Consider the following 26334-nt stretch of genomic DNA (forward strand, 5'->3'; position numbering starts at 1 on the left):
CCTAATTGTTGTGATAAACTTATTAAATAGATTTGTTATGTTTGATGTTTGTGCCTGTATGTGGAGCGCCCTCTGAGGGATTTTAGAGACAGGTCTGTCAAGTGGCTTTCTGTGGGGAGGTGGGGAACTGGAACTGGCTTGAGAAGTCTGGTGGTGCGCCGCTGAACCTACTGAGCTCGGGTGAGATTGTTCCTTGTTTTTGGTTTTTTAACCTTTATGCTGCCTTTTAACCTATTAAATTAATTTAGTTGTCTTTTTTTTATTTGCTGATTTGTAAAATTCCCACTAACCGCTTATCATGGGTTAGTTCAGTCCCCTAAAGTCCAGTCAAAATCCTTTTTTTTTACCTTTATGCTGCGTCAAGATGAGGAAAAACAACAAAGAGTGTACAAGCAAAGATTGCTTAAAACCTTCAGGACTGATAAATTGGATTAAATGTGATTGTTGTTCTAGTTGGTATCATATCAGTTGTGTAAATATTTCTCTTAGCGACTCTAAAAAAACCCAATGGTTTCAGTGTCCTTTATGCGTTGATGTAAAATCTGTTAATAAAGCAACAATAGGTAATGATTTAGTGCTAGACAATTATGTTAATACAGCCATCTCAAATGTCCGAGTACTCAAGAGAGTACCAAAAGACTCGCGTGTTCCCTTGGCGGAAAATCTGTCGGACAAAATAAATGACATCGTCTACAATGTAGAAGATGTTACAAAATGGCTAATTTTTTTAACGTCGTTCTTGTTTTTTTTGGAGCAACCGAAAAGACGTGGACGCAAACAGACCACAAGCATGAGCTCTTTGATAAATAAAAAAATTCGAGCAAATGACGTGTCACTTCCAAAACCCCATCCCCAAGTTTCAAGCCCGCCTCTGAGTGACCTCGAGCAGAGAATAAAGTTAATAACTAGTAAGCTCGATGAAGGAAATGTAAAGGGAGGAATAAGGCTTGCTGCTTCGGATGACAAAATAGCTCCTTTTTCAACTGATAACTATCAAAAATTGTTATCTAAGCACCCGCAGCGAGCCAAATTTGCAGCTCCAAATCCAGAAAAGTTGGATAGTTTTTTCGTAACCGATTTCGACCTATACAAAGCGATAATGTATAGCAGCAGGTCCTGATAAAATATTTCCTCAAATTTTTAAAGATCTTGTTAGTAAGTCGAATGGCAGTGCAGGACTTAATTTTCTGAAATCGCTTACTAAGCTGATAAACCTCATTGGAGATGGCAAAATACCGGAACCACTAAGACCTTTCTTTTTTGGCGCAAAGCTTATCGCCCTCATAAAAATAGACGGAGGGTTGAGACCGATTGCCATAGGCAACACGCTGAGACGTATCGCGTCTAAATGCGCTGGAAGCAAGGCCCTCTCCGAGCGACAAAATTTTTTCGGAAACGTACAGGTAGGATGCGGTACCAAACGAGGAGCAGAAATAGCTGCGCACTCGTTTCGAAACCTAATTGAACGCGACGAAAATCCAAAATGTACTGTTCTTTTAAAACTAGATTTTAAGAATGCCTTTAACTCTTTAAACAGAGAAACAATGCTGAATCATGTTTTTTCAAATCGCCCCGAATTATATAATTACACCCATTGCGCGTATGCTAAACCTAGTTACCTTTTTTACGGAAGCTCTGTCATAATGTCAGAAGACGGAACTCAGCAAGGTGATCCTGAAGCCCCACCCCTTTTTGCGGAAACAATTCATACACTAGTCAAACAGTTGGAGTCGAAAATTAACATCTGGTATTTAGATGATGGAAATTTAGCCGACGACTATAAGGTAGTACTCCGGGACCTTAAAAACATTCTGAAATCGGAACAAATTTACGGCCTGAGCTTAAACACTGAGAAGTGTGAACTTTGTTTTTTGGGACCGACTACTAGTACACAGTATAATTCAATTTTAACACAATTTCGAAAAATATGCCCCAAAATAAAAATAAAAACAAAAGAAGAACTCCTCATTTTAGGATCTCCAATCGGCGAACTTTGCCGAAAAGAATTACTCGACGAAAAAATTAGGGAGCTTGAAAAAATCTCGGATGTCATTGACAAACTAGACGCCCATTATGGTTTTTACCTCCTGAAAAATTGCTTTAGCATGCCAAAACTCCTATATTTTTTGCGTACGAGCCCTTGTTTTTTGCAAAATGATTTTTTTGGAACGCTACGATAAATTACTAAGAAATTCGTTATGCAAGGTCACTAACGTGAAAATGGATGATAACCAGTTTTTACAAGCAGTTCTCCCGGCAGCCAAAGGTGGCTTGGGCGTTTCTTCCGCTCGTCTACTCGCTTTACCAGCTTTCTTAGCCTCAGCAGTAGGAGCAAAAGATGCCTTGAGCGAAATCTTTGGTTTGGAGCATGTGGATGGAACCTATGATGATGCGCTTAAACGGTGGTTTGACCTTGGAAAAATTGAAATGGCTCCGGAAAATGAAATCCAAAAAAATTGGACGGAGCCAATTTTTGACAGCGAAATTGCAGACTTGATTTTACGACTCGAACCAACGGACGTGAAAAGGTTCAACGCGTTCCAAGATAGATTTGGATCCCAATGGTTGAACGTCATCCCCTGCAAAAATTTAAGGTTAAAACTGTCGAACCAACAACTCAGAATTGCGATAGGACTTCGATTAGGATCAAAAATATGCGAACGGCATAAATGCGTGTGCGGAAAAGACGTTACCGAGGATGGTTGGCATGGTCTTTCTTGCCTCAAAAGTGCAGGGAGATTCTCTAGGCATTCAAACCTGAATGCCCTTATAAAGCAGAGTCTATCATCTACTCACATTCCGTCTGTTTTAGAACCACGACACCTCTACAGGACCGATCAGAAGCGACCAGACGGTTTGACGCTCGTTCCATGGGCTGATGGTAAGCAGCTCTTGTGGGATGTAACGGTAGTAGACTCCTTAGCTCCTTGTAGGATTAATGCCGGGTCTGTTTGTAACCCTGGTACGGCTGCCGCTGAAGCGGAAGAGCGAAAAATTGACAAATATAAAGATCTTGTAAATGATGGATATCTTTTTCAACCGCTAGCTTTTGAAATTCAGGGCGCGGCCGGCCCCAGCACAGAAGTTTTTTTGAGCAAGCTTTGTAAGAACCTAAGCATATGCACTGAGGAACCCAGAGCAGGCAGCTTTTTAAAACAGAGAATCTCCCTGGCAATACAGATTGCGAACGCCGCTTGCGTACTCGGAACAATAAATGACAAAATAACTTTCGACGAAATTTTTTACTTGTAACACTTGTATATTATATTATCTCGTGTCGAGTTGCGTGTTCTTATTGAAGAAGCGTAACCCGTATCGATTTTAAATGAAAAGGACTTAAACACTTGACATCTTCTTTTATCATTATCACTTCCATATCTAGAAAATTCCAAGGATTTTGACTGGAATACATGATGAAGGGACTCATGACTGTAACCTCGGTTACTATGATACTTTTGACCTTCTGATTACATTAAAATGATGACCACTCTATTTTAAATATATATCTTAAGTGCTCCTGACTCATCGCTGATGAAACTATAATAGCCATGCTTTTTGTTTCAGGTACCAATGCAATGGATTTTTTCAGAGAGGCAGTTTCGAAGAACAAAAAGCGGTTTAAAGAGGGAAATTTTAATTTGGATCTGTCCTGTAAGTTAGAAAGTTTTAGTTTTCAGTGATCTAGTTCGACTACTTCAAGTCGCCGAAAGGCTTTTTTGTTATTTGAGAAATTTAAGTTAATTTTGGAAAACTCATTCATCTATGATTGACTGCTAAAAGGACGGATTATTTTTTCAGTTTTGGATTCTGAATAGCAATGGATTCTGGGGCATTAAGCCTCATCAGCAAAAAGTGTTCATATAAAATAAAACAAAATTAAAGTTTGGTTATATGAAAATCCTGGAGGTGTAAAAACTACACTCAGTTGAGCTAAAATTTGTGCAACTGTAATAGCTGATTTTATTATTTTCCTCAATTGCGTTTTCAGAGCTTGCTAATAAGTATAACCCGCCTGATGAGATAAACTTAATTTTATATACAGAATTTGAACAAGAATACATCACTGCTATGCTGACACTCATTTTTGTCTGCTAACAGGGTAGGTGAACGCTGTGAAGACCGTTAAACAGGCTATGATGACTTTTTCAGGAAAAAGACCTTAAATTTGTTCACGCTCAAATTTGATTTTTCGCAGTTTGGCTTTGATTTTTTTTTAAATTCACTTCATTTCATTTTTAAAAGGAAGTCACATTTTTTTTTTTGAATTAGCAAAAGATAAAAGGTCACAAAAAACGTGATCGACTTCTAATTTTGAAAGTGGAGTTCAATTGTCAGTTTGTCCAGCGGTTTGTCAGTTTGTCCATCAAATTGAGATAACTTTCATCAAAAAAAGGGTCAATCATCAATTGTTCTTGAAATTCGAAAAGCTTTACGGCCAAGTGTTTTCACTTTGAACTTCGAAAAATTTAATTTTCAAAAACAAGTCAGTTTCTTTTTGTTTACTTGCGTTCATTTACTCTTTTCTAACTATCTGTAGGCTATTTTTGCCCATTTACCAGCGCTTCATCAAATCTTGTGAAAGACTTAATTTTCTCTCTATTTTTCAATGGTCAATGAATGTAGGGAAGACCTTAATTTAGGCCCTGTTGATTTTTTACAGAAAGTGTTTTCAGGTTGACTTTTCATTTCTTTTTAAGCTCAATTCAAACTCATTTGTTAAAAGGAAGGTAAATTACAAGAAATTGAGCTGGTTTTTATTCTGGAACCTGAACACGTGGTAAGTTAAGCACGGTCCTTGAGATCGTAGGTCTGGGGTTCGAATCGCGGCTGGACCTTGGCACGCATTAATTTTATTTGCGACGTTTCCGAACATAAAAAATGACAATAACCACCAGGCTAGACGTAAGCAAGTCCCGCGGTCGCGATAACTTGCCACCGGCTTTATTCAAGAAGATTCCTTCCCTTTGCAAATCTCTTAGTCACATTTTCAGCTTTATTAAGAGAACAGGTTGCTTTCCTTCGCAGTGGAAGATTGGGAAAGTCAAGCCCTTGCATAAACAAGCTGACAAGCGACTGGCAAACAATTATCGTCCTATCACATTATTAGACATTGCATCCAAAATTCTTGAGCGCTGTAAATTTGACGAATTGTATCCTTTCATTAGACCACTTATATCAAATTCACAATATGGTTTCCTAATGCACAACACACGATTATTCAATTAATCTGTTACCTAGACGAGATCTATCGCGAGTCAGACTACCGGAATACGATGGAAGCTGTATATATAGATTTCGCTAAACCCTTTAACAAAATTAGTCACTCTGTCCTGCTTAATAAGCTGCGCAAATTGGGAATTTCTGGAAGACTCCTAGCGGTTATTAAGAGCTGTCTTGCTGACCGCAGACAGTTTGTTAAAGTGGTCAAATACTACTCTTCGCTTCTGCTTGTACTTAGCGGTGTACCTCAAGGGTCCATCGATGATTCAAAACTACTTTCTTGGTACTCCGCAAACATTTAGTGCTATCTACAAGCCGATGTCTACAGAATCCTGCAGTGGTGCAACGACAACTGTATGATGTTACATCCTGATAAATGCCACTTTTTACCTTTCTCACAGCGTTATTGTACCGTATATGTAGCAGAAAAAGAGCTCACAGTCGTCGAAAGCCAGAAAGATCTTGGTATTTTTTTTCTCATCCAGCTTGTCATGGTCCCATCATTTTGAAAAAGCTTGCAAAAAGCGTTGGTAGTCTTGTTTCTTATAAAGCGTAATTGCTGCAGTATTTTACCTCGAGTTCACAAGTTGAATCTATACAAGTACATGGTGTTACCATTACTCTTGTATGGCTCATCTGTTTGGTACGCCAACATCGGAAATTTGAAGGCCCTCGAATCCATACAACGCAAAGCTACCAAGTGGATTCTCTTCGACAACGACTTATCTTACTATCAGCGCCTTATTAGCGTCAACATGTTGCCTATTTCTTTGTATATGGAAGTTAATGATGTATTGTTACTGTTCAAGATTATCAATGGGAAATACGATTTTAAGTGGGATGATTACGTAACATTTTCGACTGGTCGCCATAAGTTTGATGTTAAACACGTGAACTACGAAAGATCAAGACACAATTTTTGGTACCGTACGTCGACTAGCAAATATTCAGCACACATCGGTGAATGTTCTCGACTTCAATGGACTCAAGAAACGACTGCTGAAATACTATTGGAACTTCTTCATGAACAACTACAACGAACTTATCTCGTGTTCTTGGAAAACACTGTGCAACTTGCCGTCAGTTGACTGTTTGACTGTGTTTTGACGGGGAGAAATCCCCTCACCGCAATGGTCTAAATACTTTAAATAAATAAATAAATTTTTTCTCGGTATTTTGAAGAATAGGGCTACCGTTTGTCTTCTTGTTTTGTCAGCTTTATTTCCTTTTTATGAAAGTTTCTTGTAATTTCAACAATTTTTTATATTTTAAAGTTGTTTGATTGGTGTAATTTTGCGAACCTTGACCGTGAGTACGTTCTTTTTTTTTAATTGATTCGTCTGATTACGCTGGCGACTAGCAAGCGTTATCAAGTCGGAATGTTGACTTTTTTCCAGTTAACAACCAGTTTAACAAAATCAGTTGAATCACTTGACATGCTGTTCACCTGGCATGCTCTTCAGCTGACATGATCAATATCATGAAAATTGAACTACTGGCTGAGTACTATTTACTACAGGGTAGTTTCAGTGTGGGTTTGATACTTTAAAAAATTTTACATAGTATGTTTTTTTCGGCTCAACTAGTGTCTGCTCAAAGATTTGCTCAGAGTCGGCCTTGTTTCCGCTTTGTATGTTTTGTTCAATTGCTCATTTGAATTTGAATGGCATGCTAGACATGTTTGCCTAGAATTCCTGTTTGAAGGGATTTTTTTTATTTTTTTTAGACGCTCTGGAAAATTTTAATTTTTTTTGCCAAAATTGTAGTTTTTTTCTCAAAAATCATTCTACCGGTTTTCAAAATAGGGTATCCATAGAAAGGCCACCTAAATTTTTCTGTGCATACTCTTTGGTCTGTTGGGAGAATGTTCAACCGATATTTGATTTTTTTGTTTCTGAAAAACTAACCTCCCAAACCTGAGGTTGTAAGTAAAATAGAGATAAAGGGTAGTGTGAAGCTTCCCTGCATTAGCGGCCACTCACAATTTTTGCACAGAAAGTTATCGTCCCGGGAAAAGTCATTTTTTTGAGTCTTTTCTAAATTTTATGATTTTAACCAATAAATACCGTCTCATATCCATGATTTTGGGTTCAATCTGAAGAACAGGTTATAGGAAGCTCCTTTGCATTATTGACGTCCAATTTTTCCGACACAAATTGTTATGGGTTTGGAAAAATCAAAATTTTGATTTTTTGACCGTTTTCTTGAATTTTTTTTGGCTTTTCTCGAGAACTACCCTGCCAAACCTAGGTTTTTGGGTTCAATCGAAAATAAAGATTGGGCAAAATTTCTTCTGCATAAGCGGCTACGCCTAATTTTTTAAAACAAAAAGCTATGATTCTCGGAAATGTCAACTTTCCGATTTGTTGACCGTTTTTTGGACTTTTTTAGATAACTATCCTTTCACATCTGATATTATAGGTTTAATCCTACAGCATATTGCTGGAAGCTTGCCGTTATATTTTGCTGCGCCCAGTTTTTTTTTTAAAAAGTTATGATTTCAAACAAGTGAAAGTTTTGAAACTTGGACTGTTTTTTGGAAGTTTTTTTAAATCATCGAAAGTTACCGCGTCAACTCTCAGCTTAAGAGTTCAATTGAGAAACCCGATTTAGGGAATCTTTTTTTTTACTCTATGGGCCACGACCTGCTTTTAGCAGAAAAAAAAATCCCCGATTTCAGAAAGTCATATTTTTGAATTTCGAACGTTTTTAGAAATTTTTTAAATTTCTTAAAATTACCCTATCAAATCTGAGATGAAAATTTCAGTCGGAAGAAGCGATTGCGCGAATTTTCTTGCAGAAGTTGCTACGCCTGAATTTTTTGTAAGACAAATGTTAGGTCTTTGAAAAACATCTCGAAAATTTTTACCCTTCCCACTTTTTTATTTAGTAGAAAGAAACAACAAAGGTTTTGGGGCAATGTCCAATTTTGAAAATACGCATTTCGTCCCCCATCAAATTTCAAAAATTATCAAGTTCGTACCACTAGTCTCAGCTGACCTCTAGATGTCTTTCATCTATACACTCGAAAGTTTTGGGAAAAATAGATTTTTCTTGTATCGCAATTCGTGCGAAGCTCCGCTTTGCCTCTGTGTATTAAATTAGCACGTTCGTTTCAGGTTCAAGTTTGATGTTCTACTCTTTCCATCTAGCGATTCGACTGATAATTAAATTAAGACTGATAATTTAGATTTTTGATACTTTTTTGCTGATGATTTTGCGTATATCGTATATTGCAATGGTTAAGATTTTTTTTCGATTTTCCAGTTTAAATTCAGTGTTTATTTCATGAAATTTTAAATTAGCCAACTAATTGATGGAAACTGTCATGGTTTCTCGAGGAGTTGGAAATTTGGCTTCGAAGTTTCAGAAATTTTAAATTCAAAATTTTAGCATTTTCTAACCCTGTAGTTGTGTACTGTTAGAGTACTCTCAAGGATTGCAAACCTTGTCTCCAAATATAAGAGCTCAAATTTTTTTAGTTTTCGAGACATGATGTGTGTTATAATTTGTATAACTTAGGTTTAAAAAATTAGAAATTCTCAACCTCAGGAGTTTCAAGTTGCAAATCTTGCGTCAAAATACGACTGCTCAAATGCTCTTAGTTTCCGAGATGTGGTGTTTGTTGTCTTTTTTTCAAAAAAAAAATTGTTGAAAGATCATAGATATTATAAAAACTTCACTAAGTTTGAGCTTACCAAACCTGTAATTGGGTGCTAGCAGAGTATACTCAAACGAGATTTTATTTGCAATATATGCGGTTTTTATGAGCCGTTGAAAACTCAAAGCACCGGAGGTGCGTAACATACTAGTTGCAAGCAAATATAAAGCTCTTGTGGATCACGTTTCATGCATTTGTTTCCAAGAGATTTGTTTGTCGAAAATTTTCTGTTGCTTTCATACTTATTGGCTTTAATTGTAGCGGCATAATAACCTAGTATTTTGCTTTCTGAAAAAGTTCCTTTGTTATTTTGAGATGCGTAAGACTGAACAAAATGCGTTGGTATTCTCAAAGTCAGCCCCACAATAACCTACTTGTTTGATCTTAATTGGTATCACAAGTGGTGCGAAGCTCATCTTCGCCTGTGTTGAAAATTTTTTTCTACACAGGCTTACTTTCTATTTGAACAGAAACCGGCATCCTTTGTCTTAACTTATTATTTTGCGGGAAAATAATGTAATCGAAGTTTTTTTATAAGCTATTTCCACAAGTGCAAATGGCGCTTCTCGTTTCACGCTTCTCGTTTCAAGAACTTTTTTTCAAGATATCTTGGTAAAAACAAGATTACCTATTGATTCAGTTTTCTCTAATTTGGCTGTTTTAAGAAAATAAGTTTTGTCATGAAATAGTCCTGAAGTCTCAAGAGTTCAAGCGTGATATATTTTTTCTTCGAAATTCCAAATTATCATAAAACTTATCTTCTATGGTTTCTTAAGTCTATTAGAATTTTAAAATCATTTTTCTGTTGGCTTTGTTTTGATTCCATTGAAATCCAGTTGAGTAAAGGAATAAAATAACGTTCTCTAATTACGAAGTGGAAGTTACAAGAAAAAAATTTGATTGACTTAATAAATAGATTTTAATATCAGAAATCCCAGCAGACTAATTGAATAATCTTTTGATTGAGTTTCAGGTGATAATTTGAAGAAATTCAGGTGTTTTTTTCTCAAAAAAACTCGGTATGTGAAAATTTTCCAAAAAAATGTCAGATCATAGATTTTTTCCAATTGTCTCTTGACTATAGTTTGAAATTTTTTTGTGATTTTAAGTTTCATTACGATGCAATGGATAATAAATAAAAAATTTTAAAGATGATTTGTTAGTCGAGCTTTTTTGTCTCTTGCCCTCATTTTTAGTTTCTTGGATTTAATCTTTTTTTGCTCGATTTCTTGTGAAGAGTAATGAAGGTAGTGAAGACTCCTATACAGGTTTTGGTTTTTTTTTTTCAGGAAAAAGTTTTAAAATGCTCAAATAACTACAGATGTGCATTCATGCATATTAATGAATTTATGAATGCACTCAGGTGTATATGCATTTTTTGAGTTCAATTGAAATTCATCTGCTGAAAGTTACGTTAATAGTACTCTCCGAATACGAACGTGGAAACGGCATGAAAAAACGTGAACGATTTCTAGTTTCGAAAGTGGAATTTATTTCTAAGATTTCCCAGTGGAATAAAAACTTAACCTATTGATCCAGTTTTCTCAATTTGGGTTAATGTTATCAAAAAAGGGCCAATCTTATTTTGTTCAGCAAATTCAAAGAGCTTAAAAGGTATCTATTTTTTTCTTTGAAATTCGAAGAGATGAGAATTTTTCGACAAATTATTTTTTTTTGATTTACTTGCGTTCATTACTCTTTTTTTTTCAACTGTCATTTGGCTATGTTTTATTTGGACCGAATGAAGAGCCTAGTTTTAACTAACATCTTTATATAACAGTTTAAACTAACACTGTTGTGTTCTACTCGCCCAGCAGTTGTGCTATGTGGCGTGTAGCCATGGCGGCTGTGATTTGTTTTTAAGACTTGATGAACAAAGTGAAAATTCTTACGTAGGCCTTAATAATTTCTTTATTTTTTTTCAGGAAATTTTCTTAGAAATTGTTCTCGCTCAAATATGATTTTTTTTCGGTTTAACTTTGATGTTTTTTACAATTTTTTTTCCACAAGATTTCGCAGATGTTTAATATTGCTTCTTAAATTCAAAATCAATCAACCGCCCAGCGCATCTGGCGTAGAGGTAACACACTTGCTTGAGACCACAAAGGCTCGTGGTTTGACTCCAGCCGGGACCTGTTGTTTTTTTTTCAAGTAATAAGTTTTCTGCTTTTTCGGACGATCGTCAGTCTATTTATTTTTGCAGGCTGAGTTCCCATAGAAAGGACTCTTTGAAGGTTCAGCTATCTTTTAGAACGCTTGTTTAAAGCTCCATTGGTAAAGGCAATTTCTTCGGTTTATGCTTAACCGGCTTAAGTGCATCATATTGCATCATTGGATGAGCGAAACAGGTTTCCCATGCGTCTGAGTCTTTTGAAGGCGTAGTTTTCAATTTACTTTTTTTTGCTCAACGGGCGACTGCTGATAAAAAGTCCCTTTTGAAAACCGCCTTCTTTCTTTGCAACCAACTATTTTTTAAAATTGGCCATGTTTTATGTTTAAGAAAATGGACTGTATTCAAGACAATAAAATTTTTTTGGTAGATTTAATTTTTCTCGACATTTCCAAACTAGTGTTTGTTTTATCGACACTCTCTTTATGATGTATCGCAGGTAGTGAGAAGCTCTGAATAGCCTCTGTGTTAAAGTTCAGTGCGTTTGTTAAAGGGAGGCCAAACTTCACTTTTGAACAGCAAAAGTGTAAAGGTCCCGAAAAACGTCTAAGGCGATGTATTTCTCATTTTGGGTGATATGTTACAATAGGTGGTAATTTCGAGTATAATGCTTGTATTAAAACTGAGAACTGTAATGCATAATATAGTCATTTCATTTTCAATCAATTTTACTACTACTGAAAGTTGAAGATAGTTTTAGTAAAAACATTACTCTGCCAGATGAAATGCTATTCAACAGTTTTACCCTTCTTTTGAAATAAAATTGGCTTTTGAAACAAATTATAAATAGTGTGCAAAGTATTACAAAAAGTGATCCAGCTATTCAAATTGAGCCTACCGCCTTTTGTCATATATCAACTCATTTTGAACTTGAAATTTGAAATCTGTTTTTTTTTCTGTTTCCTTGAGTTTATTGACACGTTTTAGACTGTCTTCGGCTTTGATTTTGGCTATGTTTGCTAGTTTTTTCTCGACCCAAATTTTAGCAATTCAATTCCAATTTGTTAGATTTATACAAAGCTTACATCGGTTGAATTTCCCATCGGCGTTTTGGTCGCAGCTGCTATTGACACTACTAGTATCCACATTAGAAAAGAAAATTTTTAGTGAAAAGTTCCACACTTTTAACTAGCATGCAGTTGCGAATAGTTTTGTAGGATCTATATTTGTTTACCGGATTTTCAGTAAGTTTTTCTGCTTGATTTGAATTCAGAAGTCAGATATTTATTACAATGAATTGCAGTCAAAGTTTTGACGCCAATATTATCTGTTTACTCATACGCTCGGTTCTGTACAAAAAATACACGAATTTTTATGATCTCGTAGTCTTGTTTTTGTCATTTAAATAAAGTTTTAAATAAATGATGTGGCAATTTTACTTCGACTCAAGGTAACGCTTGCTATTTTGTTGCAGATGTTACATCATCCTTCAGTAGTAGATGTGACGTGACATTAAACTGCCACGAGACGTCCGAAGAGCCTAAACTGATTGCCATGGGGTATCCTGCCAAGAGAATAGAGGCATCGTACAGAAACCGCTTTGAAGACGTCCTCAGGTTGATAGTTGATACCATTTACAGTTCAGGCATTTGTTGACTTGTATGTTATCTTAGTCCTCAGATCGAGTTTTCATCCGGCGATTTTAATGCTTATTAAATTGCTGACTGAAGATGGTTTTTGGGTCTCTTTGAGGAGGGGAAGGGGAGGATATAAACTTAATCCGCGATTTTTTGTATTCAACAGTGTATCTGTAAGCTTGAAACAGTTTCAAAAATTTGCCTGTGCAGTAATGCGAAATAAATTGTGGTTTAGTTTTGATATATTCTTTCATAGGTTCTTGGACGAGAGGCATCCGGGACATTATAAGGTCTTCAACCTGTGCACAGAAAGGAAGTACGCTCTTGATAGTTTCGGCTCAAGGAAAGGTTTGAAGTTTTTCCTATTTAATAAATCATATTCGTCTTGGTATTTCGTCCAAGATTGGAAGTAGTTGCGCGAAATGTTTTAGAATTATAGCAAAACTAGTACATTGCTTTACTTTAGAGCACAAAGGTCCGATCATGGTTTCAAAAATATATATTCAATCGCATTTTCTTTAAAAAAAAGCTTTTTGAAAATTTTTGTGCAGTCGGAACCACGAATGAAAAGGCTTTGATTGGCCATTTTTTTGCACACATCAATTTTCGTACTTAAGTTATGTGAATCTATGTGAGAGGTCAAGACAATTCAGTCATGCTGTAAAATCGATTATGATTTCTGGGGTATGATCAAAATATTCGATAGTGGGTTGAACTGTAAAAGAGCCGGTTGCTGAGAAATAATAGATCAAATTTTCAGATCCAGATCATTCAGTGGCTGCGAAAAGTGAGTTAGATGATGTATGTTGCTTAGGTTGGCTCAGGGATTCGAAACCCTAACAACCCAAAGGGGTCCCCCTATTCTTTGTACTAGTTTACGAAATCCATTTTGGTCAACCCTTATTATATACAAAACTACTTTAATGGGAAGTGTGTGTCGTTGAAAAAAAAGTTTTTTGGTCAGACCAGAAAATCCTAGATATATAGTGAAATATATACACATATCTAGATAAATGAAGAGAAGTTAACAAAAAAAACACTGAAGAGTAAGCATAACAATTGAAATGTTGCCTAAATAGTCACTCAGTACCTTGCAAGAATTCTGTTTTCACTTGTGAACTGAATTATCACGCAGCGTGTTTTCCTTTTTGATGTCAAAGTTGACAGTTTGAAACTGCAAGTTTTGGATAAAAGGCTAATCTTAAATTGAGAACGCATGATTTAAACGGTAAACGTTTGTTTTCTGAATTGGAGGCATGTTATGTTATCTACAGGCCTCGGGTATAAGCTAGTTAGAAAAACCATTGGATCTACTTAACAATCTCCCGCTTTTCAAGATAGAGGGGAGGGGGTTGTTTAGTAGATTAGGCTATTCGAATGTTTGATTAATTAGAATGAGCAAAATTAAAATTCTCAATAGAAAGCTAGTGCAATTACAGGTGTTGGTGGACTTTTAGTGTTGGCACAATTTTTGAAATACCGCCGGTTCTTGGGAGATTTTCTGAAGAAATAATTATAATAAAACTCGAAGCAAACTCTCTGATAAGTTGACTTACTGGATTTTTTTGAGAAATACTTAGAAGGGTTGTGCGATGCATTGAAAATACCATTATATCAGGCTAAAGATGCGAAAAATTTGCTTGCAATTCTTGTCCCATGTGCAATTTCGAAGCGAGTTTAGGCCGATACGGGAATTATCGCAAACAGTGCATGACAAATTATGTCGCCCCCAAATGATCATTTTTCTTCGAGGAAACTTAGCAATTGAATATACTTTAAAAAAAACGAATTGGTAAAAACTGAATTAATTGTGAAATTCTCTGAATTGAACCTCCATGATATTTATCAACTTCGAAAAAAGCAAGTGCACTTAAATCTGGGGCGTGATTATCTCCTTGTTTGTTTTCAGTCTTTTATATTAATTCGCAAATTTAAAAAATGCGCCTCGCAGGAAGTGTTTTTTTTGCATGAAATAGTTGAATACCCTACAAAGCAGCGATTGGATGGTATCAAAATGTGGACATTGAGTTGATGTTTATGCTTTATTTCAGTTGTGGAGGAGTATGGGTTCGCGGACCACAAGCCACCACACTTCCGCTCCATCCACACATTCTGCCAGGAAGTGCACGACTACCTCCAACAACCACACAATGTCGCCGTCATCCACTGCAAAGCCGGAAAGGTAACACAGTCGTGTCTTTCCCATGATAGCCCCCAGTAGTTTATAGCCCCCCAACCTTTCCCATTATAGCCCCCCCCCGAACGTTCCAATTTTGTACACACTATCCGTACTGATATATACTACTATATACAGGCCCCCCCCCCCTCAGGGATTCGACCCCCTGCCGACCCAAAGGGTACTCCTTTGTACTATTTTGAGATATCCATATTTGGTGACGGACCCTAAAAATTTTATAAAGGCGCCTTTGGCGCCAATATATACTTACTTTAAGGGGGGAGCGCGCGCCAAAAAAACTTTGTCAAAATTTCTAAAAAGTGCCTAAAAACGCCTTTTTTGGCCTGTTTTTCAAATTTTTGACTGCGGCGCAGAAAATTTAACCAAAACAGGGTCTTTTTAGTGCTTTGGGAGAGCTCGGTAAATTAATTCGGTCGACCCAAAAAAAAAGGTCGACAAAATTTTTGAAAATCCGCCCCCCCCCCCCCTCCCTCGCTCGAGAAAATCCAAAATCCGCCCCTGACTACATATACTGAAATTTATTTTAATGAAAATATTTCAATTAAAGAAGAAATTATGAGAAATTATTGGTCAATTCCACAAACATATTAGTGATGCAAATGTGTAATCAAATGGTTGGAATAACATATACAATGTAACCATACTTAAATGTAAACATTGAAATTAATTATTTGATCTGCCTATTAGTATAATTGGAAACCTTTAGGGGGCTATAATAGGAAAGGTTGGGGCTTTATAATGGGAAAGGTTGGGGGGCTATAACTTTTTTGATACTAGTCTGGGGGGGGGCAATAATGGAAAAGACCCCCACAGTCTGTGTGTTTTATTAGACATATGTAATGGCTGAAAATATTTATGTCAGAAATTATGAGTGTTTGAACTGAATTTAGCATATCAGCCTGATATCAGAAATCATTGATAAAATTGCGCGGCATTGAACCTCTAAATGATGGGTTAAAAAAGATGAAATCGAAATAAAACTAAAGCGATCTAACGGATCATCAAAGTTTTGCTGGCCGATCTTATACTTCAATTTTGATCATAATAATACTTGATGCGATGATGTTTATTGATGAAGTCTCCTAATGTATTGCAGGGTCGGACAGGGGTGATGATCTGCTGTTATTTAATACACATGGTGCTCACAGAGGCAGGAAAGAGTGGATGGGTTGAGCATGAGTGGCGATGCAGACAGAATGGCACCAACCCCCTCTCCCAACTAGTACTGTCCACTCTCGACCACTTCTCAAGAGAGAGAACCATAGACTCCAAGGTCAGCCCACAAACAGTGCAATCATTCTCTAAATCGAATAGATAGACCTACAGGGTGTCTCAAATGAAAAGCAACTTTACGGAGTTGGTTGCCATTCACTCAAAACACAACCGATTTCAAATATCCTTTTTAATAAATAGTAAAAAAAGTTTTTTTTCCAAAGTTTTCGGTACATTTAAAAGCCAAAGGACATTTCCGCCATTTTTGTTTTGACTTTTTTCCAACCTTTTTTTAAAAGCCAAAGGACATTCCGCCATTTTTGTTTTGTCGTTTTTCCAAGCTTTTTTTAAAAGCCAAAGGACATTTCCGCCATTTTTGTTTTGACAATTTTCCAACCTTTTTACCCTTGATGGTAATCGGGAATCTGACTTTTTTCCCTGAAACAACTTCTCTTACAAATCTGTAAGAAATTGAAGTTGCTTTGCTGGTTAGCCTTAACATCTGCAATACTCCTTCCTCTAAGGTTACTTTTCTCCTGCCTCTAGCGGTTCCTCGAGGTTACGCAGTTGCTTTTGCACCTTAAGGTCAAGGGTTTGAGTCCCGGCCGGACTTTGTTTGTTTTCAGTATGTAAGAAATTGTAGTTACAAGATTGTTGATTTATTCCAGTTGTTTGTAAATTTACTAACCCTGGCTAGCTAACCTTTGTATATTTTTCTGTTTTTTTTTTCACTTGAAAGTTTTTTCTAGCATTAAGGATTTTGGCGTATATTTTATCGGCTTAGTCAAGTTAATTTGTTTTGCTCGAAGGAAAAAAATTGCTTGTACAGGTGGTTTGTGTGGTGTAAGTTTGAAAATTTATTTGCTCAAAAAATTTTTATTACTACAATTTTCAATGCCATTTTTTGGCATAATCCCACATATAGTCGGAAATTATTTTTCCCACATATAGTCGGAAAATGTTTCTGAAATTATTATTTTTTCCATTTTACATTTATACCTGTTGATTCAGTGTTCTCTAATTGGGTTAGTTCGATGAAAACAGTGACTATCATTAAAAAATTTTGCATTTCTAAGAGCTGTGCATGATACATTTTTTCTTCGAAAGTTGAAAAATGTTAATTGACTGGCTCTGGTTTTGTTTTTGAGCTAATGGAATTTTTTTCCAGTCAGTTAAGTTCAGATGAGTTTTTGTGCCGTTACTTAGGCGTCGGACGATTACCAGAAGCGTCAGCTGATATAAAGTTAGCCGCCCCTTCGAATCTTAAGTTTGATGTTGCGGTTATAATTTTGCTGGGAGGTCTCGTGAAATTGTATCATTTTATTTGATCCTTCTCATGTTCTTTTGTTCTGGGATATAAATGAGTTCGTAAATTTAATACCTTGCGATAGGTAGCATATACTGGAGAGGAGACTATTGGGAATATTCTTTTACAAGGTTGTGTTGCTACATTTGGCTATCTATTGTCGCGGATGAGTATAATAGATGTATTTTTTTAACATGAACAGACTAGACTCAATTTACATTGTTTGTATTGAAATTGCTGTTGTTTTCTTGAAACCGGTGTGGTAAATTGGTCAAGAGCGTGTTTACCATTTGGGTACAAAATAAAAAGCAATTTAGATCATATTTGTATACAATTTGTTATAGGGAGTGACCATTCCGAGTCAGAGACGCTACGTGGAATTGTATGCCATCTATTTACATGCGGTTACCATTGGCTCTCATAATGCACAGTTGGGTCACTACCAGCCAGTGGCTGACCTCTACAGGACATATAGACCTCTCCATGCCATCAGCCTTACTCATAACAGTCCATACGGTTAGCAGCTCTACTTTGATTGCTTTGAAGAACAATAGAAAACCAGGACCAATGCGTTTTTCGCTCCCTTTTTACCTTTATGATTAGCAGGGGTTTTGTAATCTCGTTCTGACTTGTTTCCCTTAAAAACTTTGCAACTAGATTGACCAAAATTAGACATTGTAAATATGCGCTCGTGGGTGCAATATTGGTAGTGTAGTGCATTCATGCATTCATTTTGTCGCGTATTTTAGATCGACCACATAGATTTTCCGAATTATCCCAACGCTCGAAAAAGACCTCATTTTGACCGATGATTTATGAGTTTTCCCACGTCAGTAATTTTTCTGTTGGATGACGTGCCTGCTTAAGACTTGCAGTCAGCGTTGATTACAGTCTATGCCGACAGGGGCGGATCTAGGATTTTCTCTCGAGTGGAGCGGATTTTCAAGTAATTAACCTTTTTTTAGGTCGACCAAATTGATTTGGATTTTTCGAGCTCTCCCAAAGCACTAAAAAGTCCCTGATTGGTTTAAGCAAATTTTCTGCTTCGCAGGCAAAATTTTAAAGCAGGCCAAAAAAGGCGTTTTTAGGCACTTTTTGGAAAATTTTGACCAAAAAATTGCGTTTTTTTTCGTGCGCGCTCACCCCTCAAAATTAGTATATATTGGCACCAAAGGCGCCTTTTAAAAATTTTAGAGTCAGTCAGCCAAAAAATGGATAGCTCAAAATAGTACAAAGGGGGACCCTTTGGGTCGGCAGGGGACGAATCCTCAAGATGGCGGGTGTCCCACCCCCCACCTAAACCGCCCCCTGACTACAAATAATTATGGGAATGGGTCGAGTGGTATATCATATACAAGCCCTTTCAGTTGTGATTTGAACGACATTTAAAATTTTCCAAAAAATAACTAAGTAACGAGAAAACAAGGTTTGAAAATAATGATTTTTAGTCTAAATTCGAGCCAATGAGCAGGCTTACAATAGCTAACTATTGCTTAATTTTGGCCGTAGAAACTTAGTTGTTTTCAAATAAAGTTGTTTTTGAAATTTTTAGCGCCATTTGGAAATTCAAACTCCACATTTTTTGAATTTTTTTGTTATTTTTTAGTCATTTTTCTAGTTTCTGTCTACTTTACTATGACTGTCGAAAATTCCTAAGTTCATTTTTTTGTTCAGTTCTTTTCATCACACGATGCTAAAAAACGACACTAATTTGAAAGAATCTTTGTTTATTGATTGGATTAATTCTATCGGGTAATTTACGGAATGATTTTTTTTCTCTTTAGATCCTGTAGTTTTATTTATGTTTGGATTAACTATAAAAAGCAGTTTTCGAAAAATTGCAGACCCTCTTTAATTAAAAAAATGAACAAGAATTTGTGGATTAATTTTTATTAAGATTCGATGAACGTAGTTCAGATTCTTATAAAGGGCGTGATGTTTTTAGTTTCGTTTTTTTTTTCAGGAAAACTTAATTTGCTAATATTTTTTACTGAAGTGCATTCATGCACAATAATGCATTTGTGAATGCTTCTAGGTATATTAGCGCTATTTGAGTACAATTCAGTTTCATCTGCTAAAAGTTATGTAAGTTGCGCTCTCCAGTTACGAAGTTGAAGTTTTTTTCAAAACAGAAGTCAGTTTTTTATTTTTGTTTTCTTGCGCTCATTGGCTGTTTTCCAACTGCCTGTTGGCTATGTTTTCAAGTTTCAGTTGAAATTACATAGGCGTAGCTTCTAGAGATTTATGTTGATTTTACTGCAGGCTCAGGGCTATTTTTTGTTTGGATAGTTTGTTACATTTTATCGTAAATTGTCCAAATCTGGTGCATTTTTTGGTCTATTTCCTTCAGCCTAATATTTTTCTCGAGCTTAATTTGCAGGCAACTGATTTTAGCTATACTAGCGTGTAACGCACCTCCGGTGATTTGATTTTCGACAACTCAAAAAAAACCGCATTGGAAGTAAGATCTGCATCCTTTGAGTCTGAAAGGCCACTAAAAACGTTTAAAGGCCAGGAAAAACGTGATCGAATCCTAGTTTCGACACTGGAATCAGATTTCCCAGCGGAATAAAAGCTATCTATTAATCCAGTTTTCTCCATCTGAGTTTGTGTTAGCAAAAAAAGTGTCAATCATATTGTTTTCATTAAATTCAAACACCTCTAAAGCCGTATAATTTTTACGCGAAGTTGAAGTTTTTTCAAAACAGAAGTCAGCCTTTATTTTCCGTTTTCTTGCGCTCATTAGATGTTTTCCAACTTCTTGTTGGCTATGTTTTCAAATTTCAATTGAAATTACTGAGGCGTAGCTTCTAGAGAGTTATGTTGATTTTACTGCAGGCTCAGGGCTCTTTTTTGTTTGAATAGTTTGTTACATTTTATCGTAAATGGTCCAAATCTGGTGCATTTTTTGGTCTATTTCCTTCAGCCTGATATTTTTTTCTGGCTTAATTTGCAGGCAACTGATTTAAGCTATACTAGCGTGTAACGCACCTCCGGTAATTTGAATTTTCGACAATCAAAAAAGACCGCATTGGAAGTAAGATCTGCATCCTTTCAGTCTGATAATTTTGGCTTAATTTCGATACGTTTTCCTCATTTTAGCTTGTTTCACTTTTTTGAGTTATTTTTCAATTTTTTCGAATTGAATTTGAATCAGATTTTTGTAAATTGTTTCTGGCTTTTCCTGTTTCCATCATTTTTCTATCGTAATTAATGCGAAGCTCCGCTTCGCTTTTGTTTAATTAACATGTTCATTTTGTAAAATTATGCTCGTTTTATAAGTATATTCGTTTTCTAATATTTCGAAAGGTTTTAGGGATGTGTTGCATGTAAGGTCTAACATGTGAATAATGAGAAAAAGAAATAAAGTCAGTTGTGTTTGACGGATATGCATTTCGGTTATGATTTGTTTTGCTGAGTACTTGTCAGGGCCGTGAATAGTTGTATTATTGTAGCGTATTGGAGTGTGGAGCTGAGCTTCCGTCTTCCACATGAGTTGCCACATCACCAGGAGAATCCGTTCAACTTCCACTGCAGCAGGTGGGCACAGACACAGTGTCTCTACTTCAACAACCAGGTCGTCATAGCCCAACTCGAGAACATATTCACATACTCACACTCACAAGTTAGTTGGATTTCTAGACTATCTAAAAATTATTCTCTCTGAAATATTAACCCTTCTTCTCAGCTATTTCCTTGCGAAATTGAATGTCGATATTAATTTTGTTAATTAAATGAAACGTCGTCACAGTTTTGAACAATTTAGAAGTTTTATTGGATATGAATGATACCTTTCTACGCTAAATCGGTTGCGATATCCCTCATAGTTAGTTTAATTTCATACTCTTGTTGGTTCTTTCTGAAGTATGTGTAGAGTATTCCTTTTTACTTCAGGTTGGTAATAACTGTGTGCACACATGGAGAGCCAGCACGACAAACGGCGTTTTCCTTCTGCACGAAGATTTCTGCGTCAAGTTCAGGAGAAAGGTAGGATAAACGGATATGCTATCAAATGGTTGTCGCAGCGACAAACTGACAGCTGTTGAAATTTGACCTGAAGCACTGAAAAATCGTATCACACGTTTTGAAAAAAAAAACATTTAGTAGGACTAATTGGACATGACGGATGTTAATGCGACATTGGTAGTCCGAGCAGATTGTAGGTTACAGTGCTTCATGTTAATTCGGGCGGTAATGATCTCATTTCTGTAGGATCAAACAGAATTTGAGAGCTGGTTCAATGCCTCCTTCATCAACGAGAGCAGCCGATTGTGTTTCTCCGCTCCCACCACAACTAATCCATCACAGACCAAATTTGACTATTGCTACTTCAGTCTAATCAGAGGAGACTCTAGGAAACCCTCCTCCCCCACTCTTGTGCAAACTAACAACAGCAGCAGCAGCAGTCAAACTGCCACATCAACCCACCCTTACGGTCCTCAATGGCCTTCGCCCACGGCAGACAAGCAGATGCAGATAGAGAGTAACTCAAGGACACAGGACACTAAGACAGACTTACAACTGGTGCTACTCAGAAGTCATATTGACAAAATATACAAGGCCAAGTTCGACGAAAAATTCGACGGCTGTAACGTTAGTTCAATTCCACGCATCTGTTTTTTTAGTCTGTGGTAAATACCCAGTTTCATGTACACACAGTTTCTATAATTGTGACCGTTTTCCTTCTTTGTTGCAGATCACGTGCCAATTCGGAAAAGAAGCCAATTTGGATCGCAACACGTGGAGGACATTCTTCACTAAGTGGGCCAGGCCACTTCAAGTGCCGAGGGCGACCAGGGGCGCGGCAGGAGTGTGGAATGCGATAGCCTCCACCATCAACGGATACTCGATCAACAAAGGGCCAGAGACTGCTTTGACCCTCAACAATCTGAATGGAAGCGACTGCAGTGTCATCAATGGAGACATTGACACGAATGACACTAACAATAATGAAGATCAACGGCAGACTGCATCCCAGTCGAACAGCAGGCGGACGAAAGTTAACAATGGGAATAGATCTGAAGGGGAAGGGGAGAGGACTCTGATAAGGATGAGCAGGGCACTCAGCGCGTCACAGCCTAACTTGCTAGTTGCCATGGAATCAAGCTCGGAACAAAGCGGCACGGGTTAATAAGAACATGTTTCTTGTATTTTTCTAAATCACATATGGTACATGGCTCTGTGTTTGGTGTACTGCGTGAAAAGTTATCGATAGACGTTATTGAACTAATCAAAGTTCACTTAGATTGAACACAAAACAAAGGATTGCAGTGCATGTGATACTTGTGAAAGGTATTCATAATGAATGCAAGGGAAGGTTTTGTATTGTAGATGTTCAGTGGCAAGACTCCATCAGTGGAGGTGGTGGAATTGGAAGTGCAGGAGTGGGAGGGGGAGCGAGGAGGGCGATAAAGAGAGAGGACAGCTGTGAAGAGAAGATGAAAGACATAGATGACGATGAGGAGACAGACGAGGATGAAGAGGAAGAGAGACCTATGAGGAAACCCCTTCCCAGCGGCGGCGGCTACTTTATCCCAACATCAAATAACGCTGTACATCACTACCACAGGGGAGATCCTCTCAGGAGCAGCGAAAAGGCTAGTCGAAGCGAAACACTCATGTCGCCTATTTATATAAACCATTTGAATTAGTTTTTTTTCTCAATCGAAACACTCAAGCGAAACACTCATGTCGCCTATTTATATAAACCATTTGAATTCGTTTTTTTTTCAACAGTTCGAAAACCGGTTTTATATTCGAATCCCGGTTTTCGAATCCCGCTCCGGTAATGTTTGGTGGGACCGGCTCCAGTAAAATGGACGACACCTCTCTCCCCATCGGAATAAAAGGTCCAAGGCTGAAAGGTGGGAACTGGGCCGGGAATTATAAAAAAAAGGTATATACTAATTGGCTATACTTTTCGGTTTCTGCGCCGCCAGTACGAAGTTCAAACTGCTCACGAAGAACCATTATATATGTTCCAATATGTAGCCAGTTGAGCAACAATTGTTCAAGTACACCAAGGCTGATGATGAAGGAAATTTTAGTTGAACTGATTTAATATAGAATGTTTCTGTTCAGATTATGTCGACCGGATTATTGTCCAATCGAAGCAGACCTCCGACGAACATGCAGTCTTCCTTAGTGCCTTTTCATTTCTCAGCCAACTCCAAGCCTCCCATTTCGAGAAGGAGTTGCAATCCAGCTACCAACAGTCGTCACCTACTCAACGCCTCAAACTCCCCTCCCAAACATTTCAAAGAGGAGAACCCACCACATCAGGGGCAAACACAACCCAGTGTGGGCAAGAACGTGAATAATAGCAAGTATCCTCTCTTAGTGGCCAACGCACACTCTCGATCACATTCCATTGAGGATTCCGCAGCCACGGCGGCCTTGAACTCTCAACATGCCCTCGATGGTGGTCAGATCAGTATGTTACAGTCAGAACCGAGAGGAATGTCAGGAGATTCATCAGGAGTGAATGGTCGTCAGAAGCGAGCTGCTTCAACAGATAACAGTCTATTGAGCAGTCAGAATGTGAGAGCTAGCTCAGTGTACACTAGTAGGACACCCGCGCCCAGCCAGCCGAATTCAGCACCCCACCACAGAAACACCTCTGGTCAAAATCAAGGCCAGTCTCAAACCCAAGACCACCCAACCACAGTCAACAGTATCAATAATGATAGACAACATACGATATCACAACCTGTGCCTAACACTGCAATGCAGCCATCTTTGCATGTGCAGAACCCCTCTTATATCTATCAGAACCAAGTTAGCAAAGACACAGTCAATCAGTCCCATCATAACCACAAGAAACCTATTGAAATCACCATCACTAGTAAGTTCAAATGCAATCATTACCCTCATAATCTCTCTATCTCTAGAAATTGCCTGCAGTTTGTATGAGGTTTTGCCCTGCGATCTCCATTGAACGAAAAAGTTAATTTTAGAAATTGTAATTGTGTCAAAGTTGTTCCCGCTCAAATTTGGTTTTTCGAATGACTTTTGATTGTTTTTTTTTTAAATTTCAAATTCAATTTCTAACAAGGAAGCCGGTTGCTGTACAGGTAGCACAGAATGTCTCGAGCATTTTCTTTAAAAATATAACTTTTTTTTTAATTTTCCTGTTTTTTTTTAGTTTTTAGTGGGTGGTGTGATTCGAGAAATATATGATCGCGTAGAGAATTATTGAATTAGGCGTGATCGACAAAATTTGTTTTCAGAAATTGAATACGAAACAAAAATTGGAAATTTTTTTTTAATTCTTACTTTTTGCACAATAGTTTTAATTTTTTATCATTATTGTCAAATAAATTGTAGATTGTCTTTATAGATCAAATAAAATGTTATCATTTATTGTCAAATAAGAGCTGAAAGAAACATCCAAAACTAGTTATCTTGATAGTAAAGTCAAGTTATATGAATTTTAATTTATTTATAAAAAATTGTTAATTTCCACAATGAATTTTATCGATCGCGTTTTTCGCTCGAAATTGAACTAAAAATCAAAAATTTTAAACCAGTTTTTCTCGACACTTGAAAAAAAATGTTGGAAATTTTTTAATTTAGTTTGAATCCCGACTGAAAAGGCTTTTATATGATGAATCACTCAACACAGTCCGATGATTCTTTGTGGTACCTGGTTTTGTCTGGAAAAGAAAAGAAAAAACTAAAACACCCGAAACATACTCGATTATATTATATATATAAAAGGTGCCGAACATAAAGATTCTCGAAAATGGAAGGGTTTAAGCTGGAGTATTTTTTTCAAGTGACTTGTTCTCATAAAAGTGAATAGTTTTTCTCTTGTTTCTTGAGTGCAATGACACTTTTCCAGTTGTCTATTGGCTATGTTCTTAAAAATTTTGCTTGCGCAGATGGTCTGCATCCTTCATAGAAATGTCATCATCTTTCATAAGTTGCAGTCATGTTCTTTTTGAGTGATTGTTCTATTATGTCAACCTTGTATGGCAAATGTAGAAGCAGTGATTGCTTAGAATTCTGAAGACATTGCTGTGACGTTGTCCAGCGACATGAGTGACACCCAAGGAGAATTGACCGAAGGGTGACTCTTTGTGATCCAGATCCGTCTCAGGGAAGCAATGACAGCGGAGCGACGACAGATTACATCATGCCCGTTCACTGTATGGCACTGGATGAAACTCAGTTTCAAATTCAAGATTATTAGATTAGTGTAGTTATTATTAACTCGCATTCAATCATGTGTCGCTGTTTACCTTTGTATCTGGATAATTTAGATGGACTTGGGCGACCAAGCCGCGTATCGAAAAATGACCAATTTTTATATTTTATCACCATGGATCTTTCGAAGTTTTTCATAATGAGAATTAGTTCTTAAAGTTTTGTAACGGCTATCAGAAATTGACTCTGTCAATCAGAATAGTGTATATTGTCTGTCATTTTTCAAGTCGTTTATTTTAATTAGAAAAACCTACTGTGACAGTAATTTAATGATTTAGTTCTGCGTTCAGTTTCAATCCATCCGTTAGCTACATTTTTGTTTTATAAATCTTTGCTTGTATACGTTCACCTTTGACTTTTATTTGCTACCATTGCTTCATAGAATTTCTTTTATTTTGATTTCATAATTTTTCAATGCAATTATAACTCAATTATAATTATAAACTAATTGACATTAGTTAGAATTAGTGATTAATAACTTTAGGTTCGACTAAATTTGCTTACGAATTTAAGGTTCCTCTATTTTGATCCTCCAAAAGCGGTGTTTTCGGAGAATTGTTGAATTTTTGAACTGAAGAGAAGAGTTAATTGGTGCGTTTAATGCCTTGTGTTGCTCTCCTCTCTATCTCTATTTGTAATGAGTGAGTCAAACCCAAATATTGAATCGCCAAAAGTTGAAACTTGGACTTCTGTTGCTAGTGTAGATACAGATGAAAGCCGCTATATATAATATACATACTTATTGTACTTGAAATTTTATTTTAAATTTATTTTTCTATCGTG

At 36.8% G+C, this 26334-nt stretch overlaps 1 protein-coding gene across 3 annotated transcripts; it reads left to right on the top strand.

Annotated features, from left to right (window-relative positions):
* Window positions 1-26334, top strand: LOC134845637 (phosphatidylinositol 3,4,5-trisphosphate 3-phosphatase cnrN-like). 3 transcript variants are annotated; one of them, XM_063862648.1, is made up of 15 exons: window positions 1-28; window positions 3563-3651; window positions 12466-12607; window positions 12885-12976; window positions 13389-13415; window positions 14680-14810; window positions 15922-16098; window positions 17688-17859; window positions 20799-20968; window positions 21238-21330; window positions 21556-21936; window positions 22040-22469; window positions 22675-22940; window positions 23425-24187; window positions 25347-26334. In XM_063862648.1, the coding sequence occupies exons 2-15, from the start codon at window positions 3576-3578 to the stop codon at window positions 25352-25354; spliced, it is 2928 nt and encodes a 975-aa protein (XP_063718718.1). In that variant the 5' UTR covers window positions 1-28; window positions 3563-3575; the 3' UTR covers window positions 25355-26334. The 3 variants fall into 3 exon arrangements, with proteins under 3 accessions (XP_063718718.1, XP_063718719.1, XP_063718720.1); XM_063862649.1 differs by having other exon boundaries at window positions 23425-24120; XM_063862650.1 differs by lacking the exon at window positions 13389-13415.

Source organism: Symsagittifera roscoffensis, chromosome 5 (genome assembly GCF_963678635.1).
Source record: "Symsagittifera roscoffensis chromosome 5, txSymRosc1.1, whole genome shotgun sequence".
NCBI classification, from domain to species: Eukaryota; Metazoa; Xenacoelomorpha; order Acoela; family Convolutidae; genus Symsagittifera; species Symsagittifera roscoffensis.

Coding starts and splice junctions, on each gene's coding strand:
- LOC134845637 (XM_063862648.1), top strand. CDS start 3,576: ATGGATTTTTTCAGAGAGGCAGTTTCGAAGAACAAAAAGCGGTTTAAA. Junction 12,608..12,884: donor CGCTTTGAAGACGTCCTCAG/GTTGATAGTTGA, acceptor ATTCTTTCATAG/GTTCTTGGACGAGAGGCATC. Junction 14,811..15,921: donor TCCACTGCAAAGCCGGAAAG/GTAACACAGTCG, acceptor AATGTATTGCAG/GGTCGGACAGGGGTGATGAT.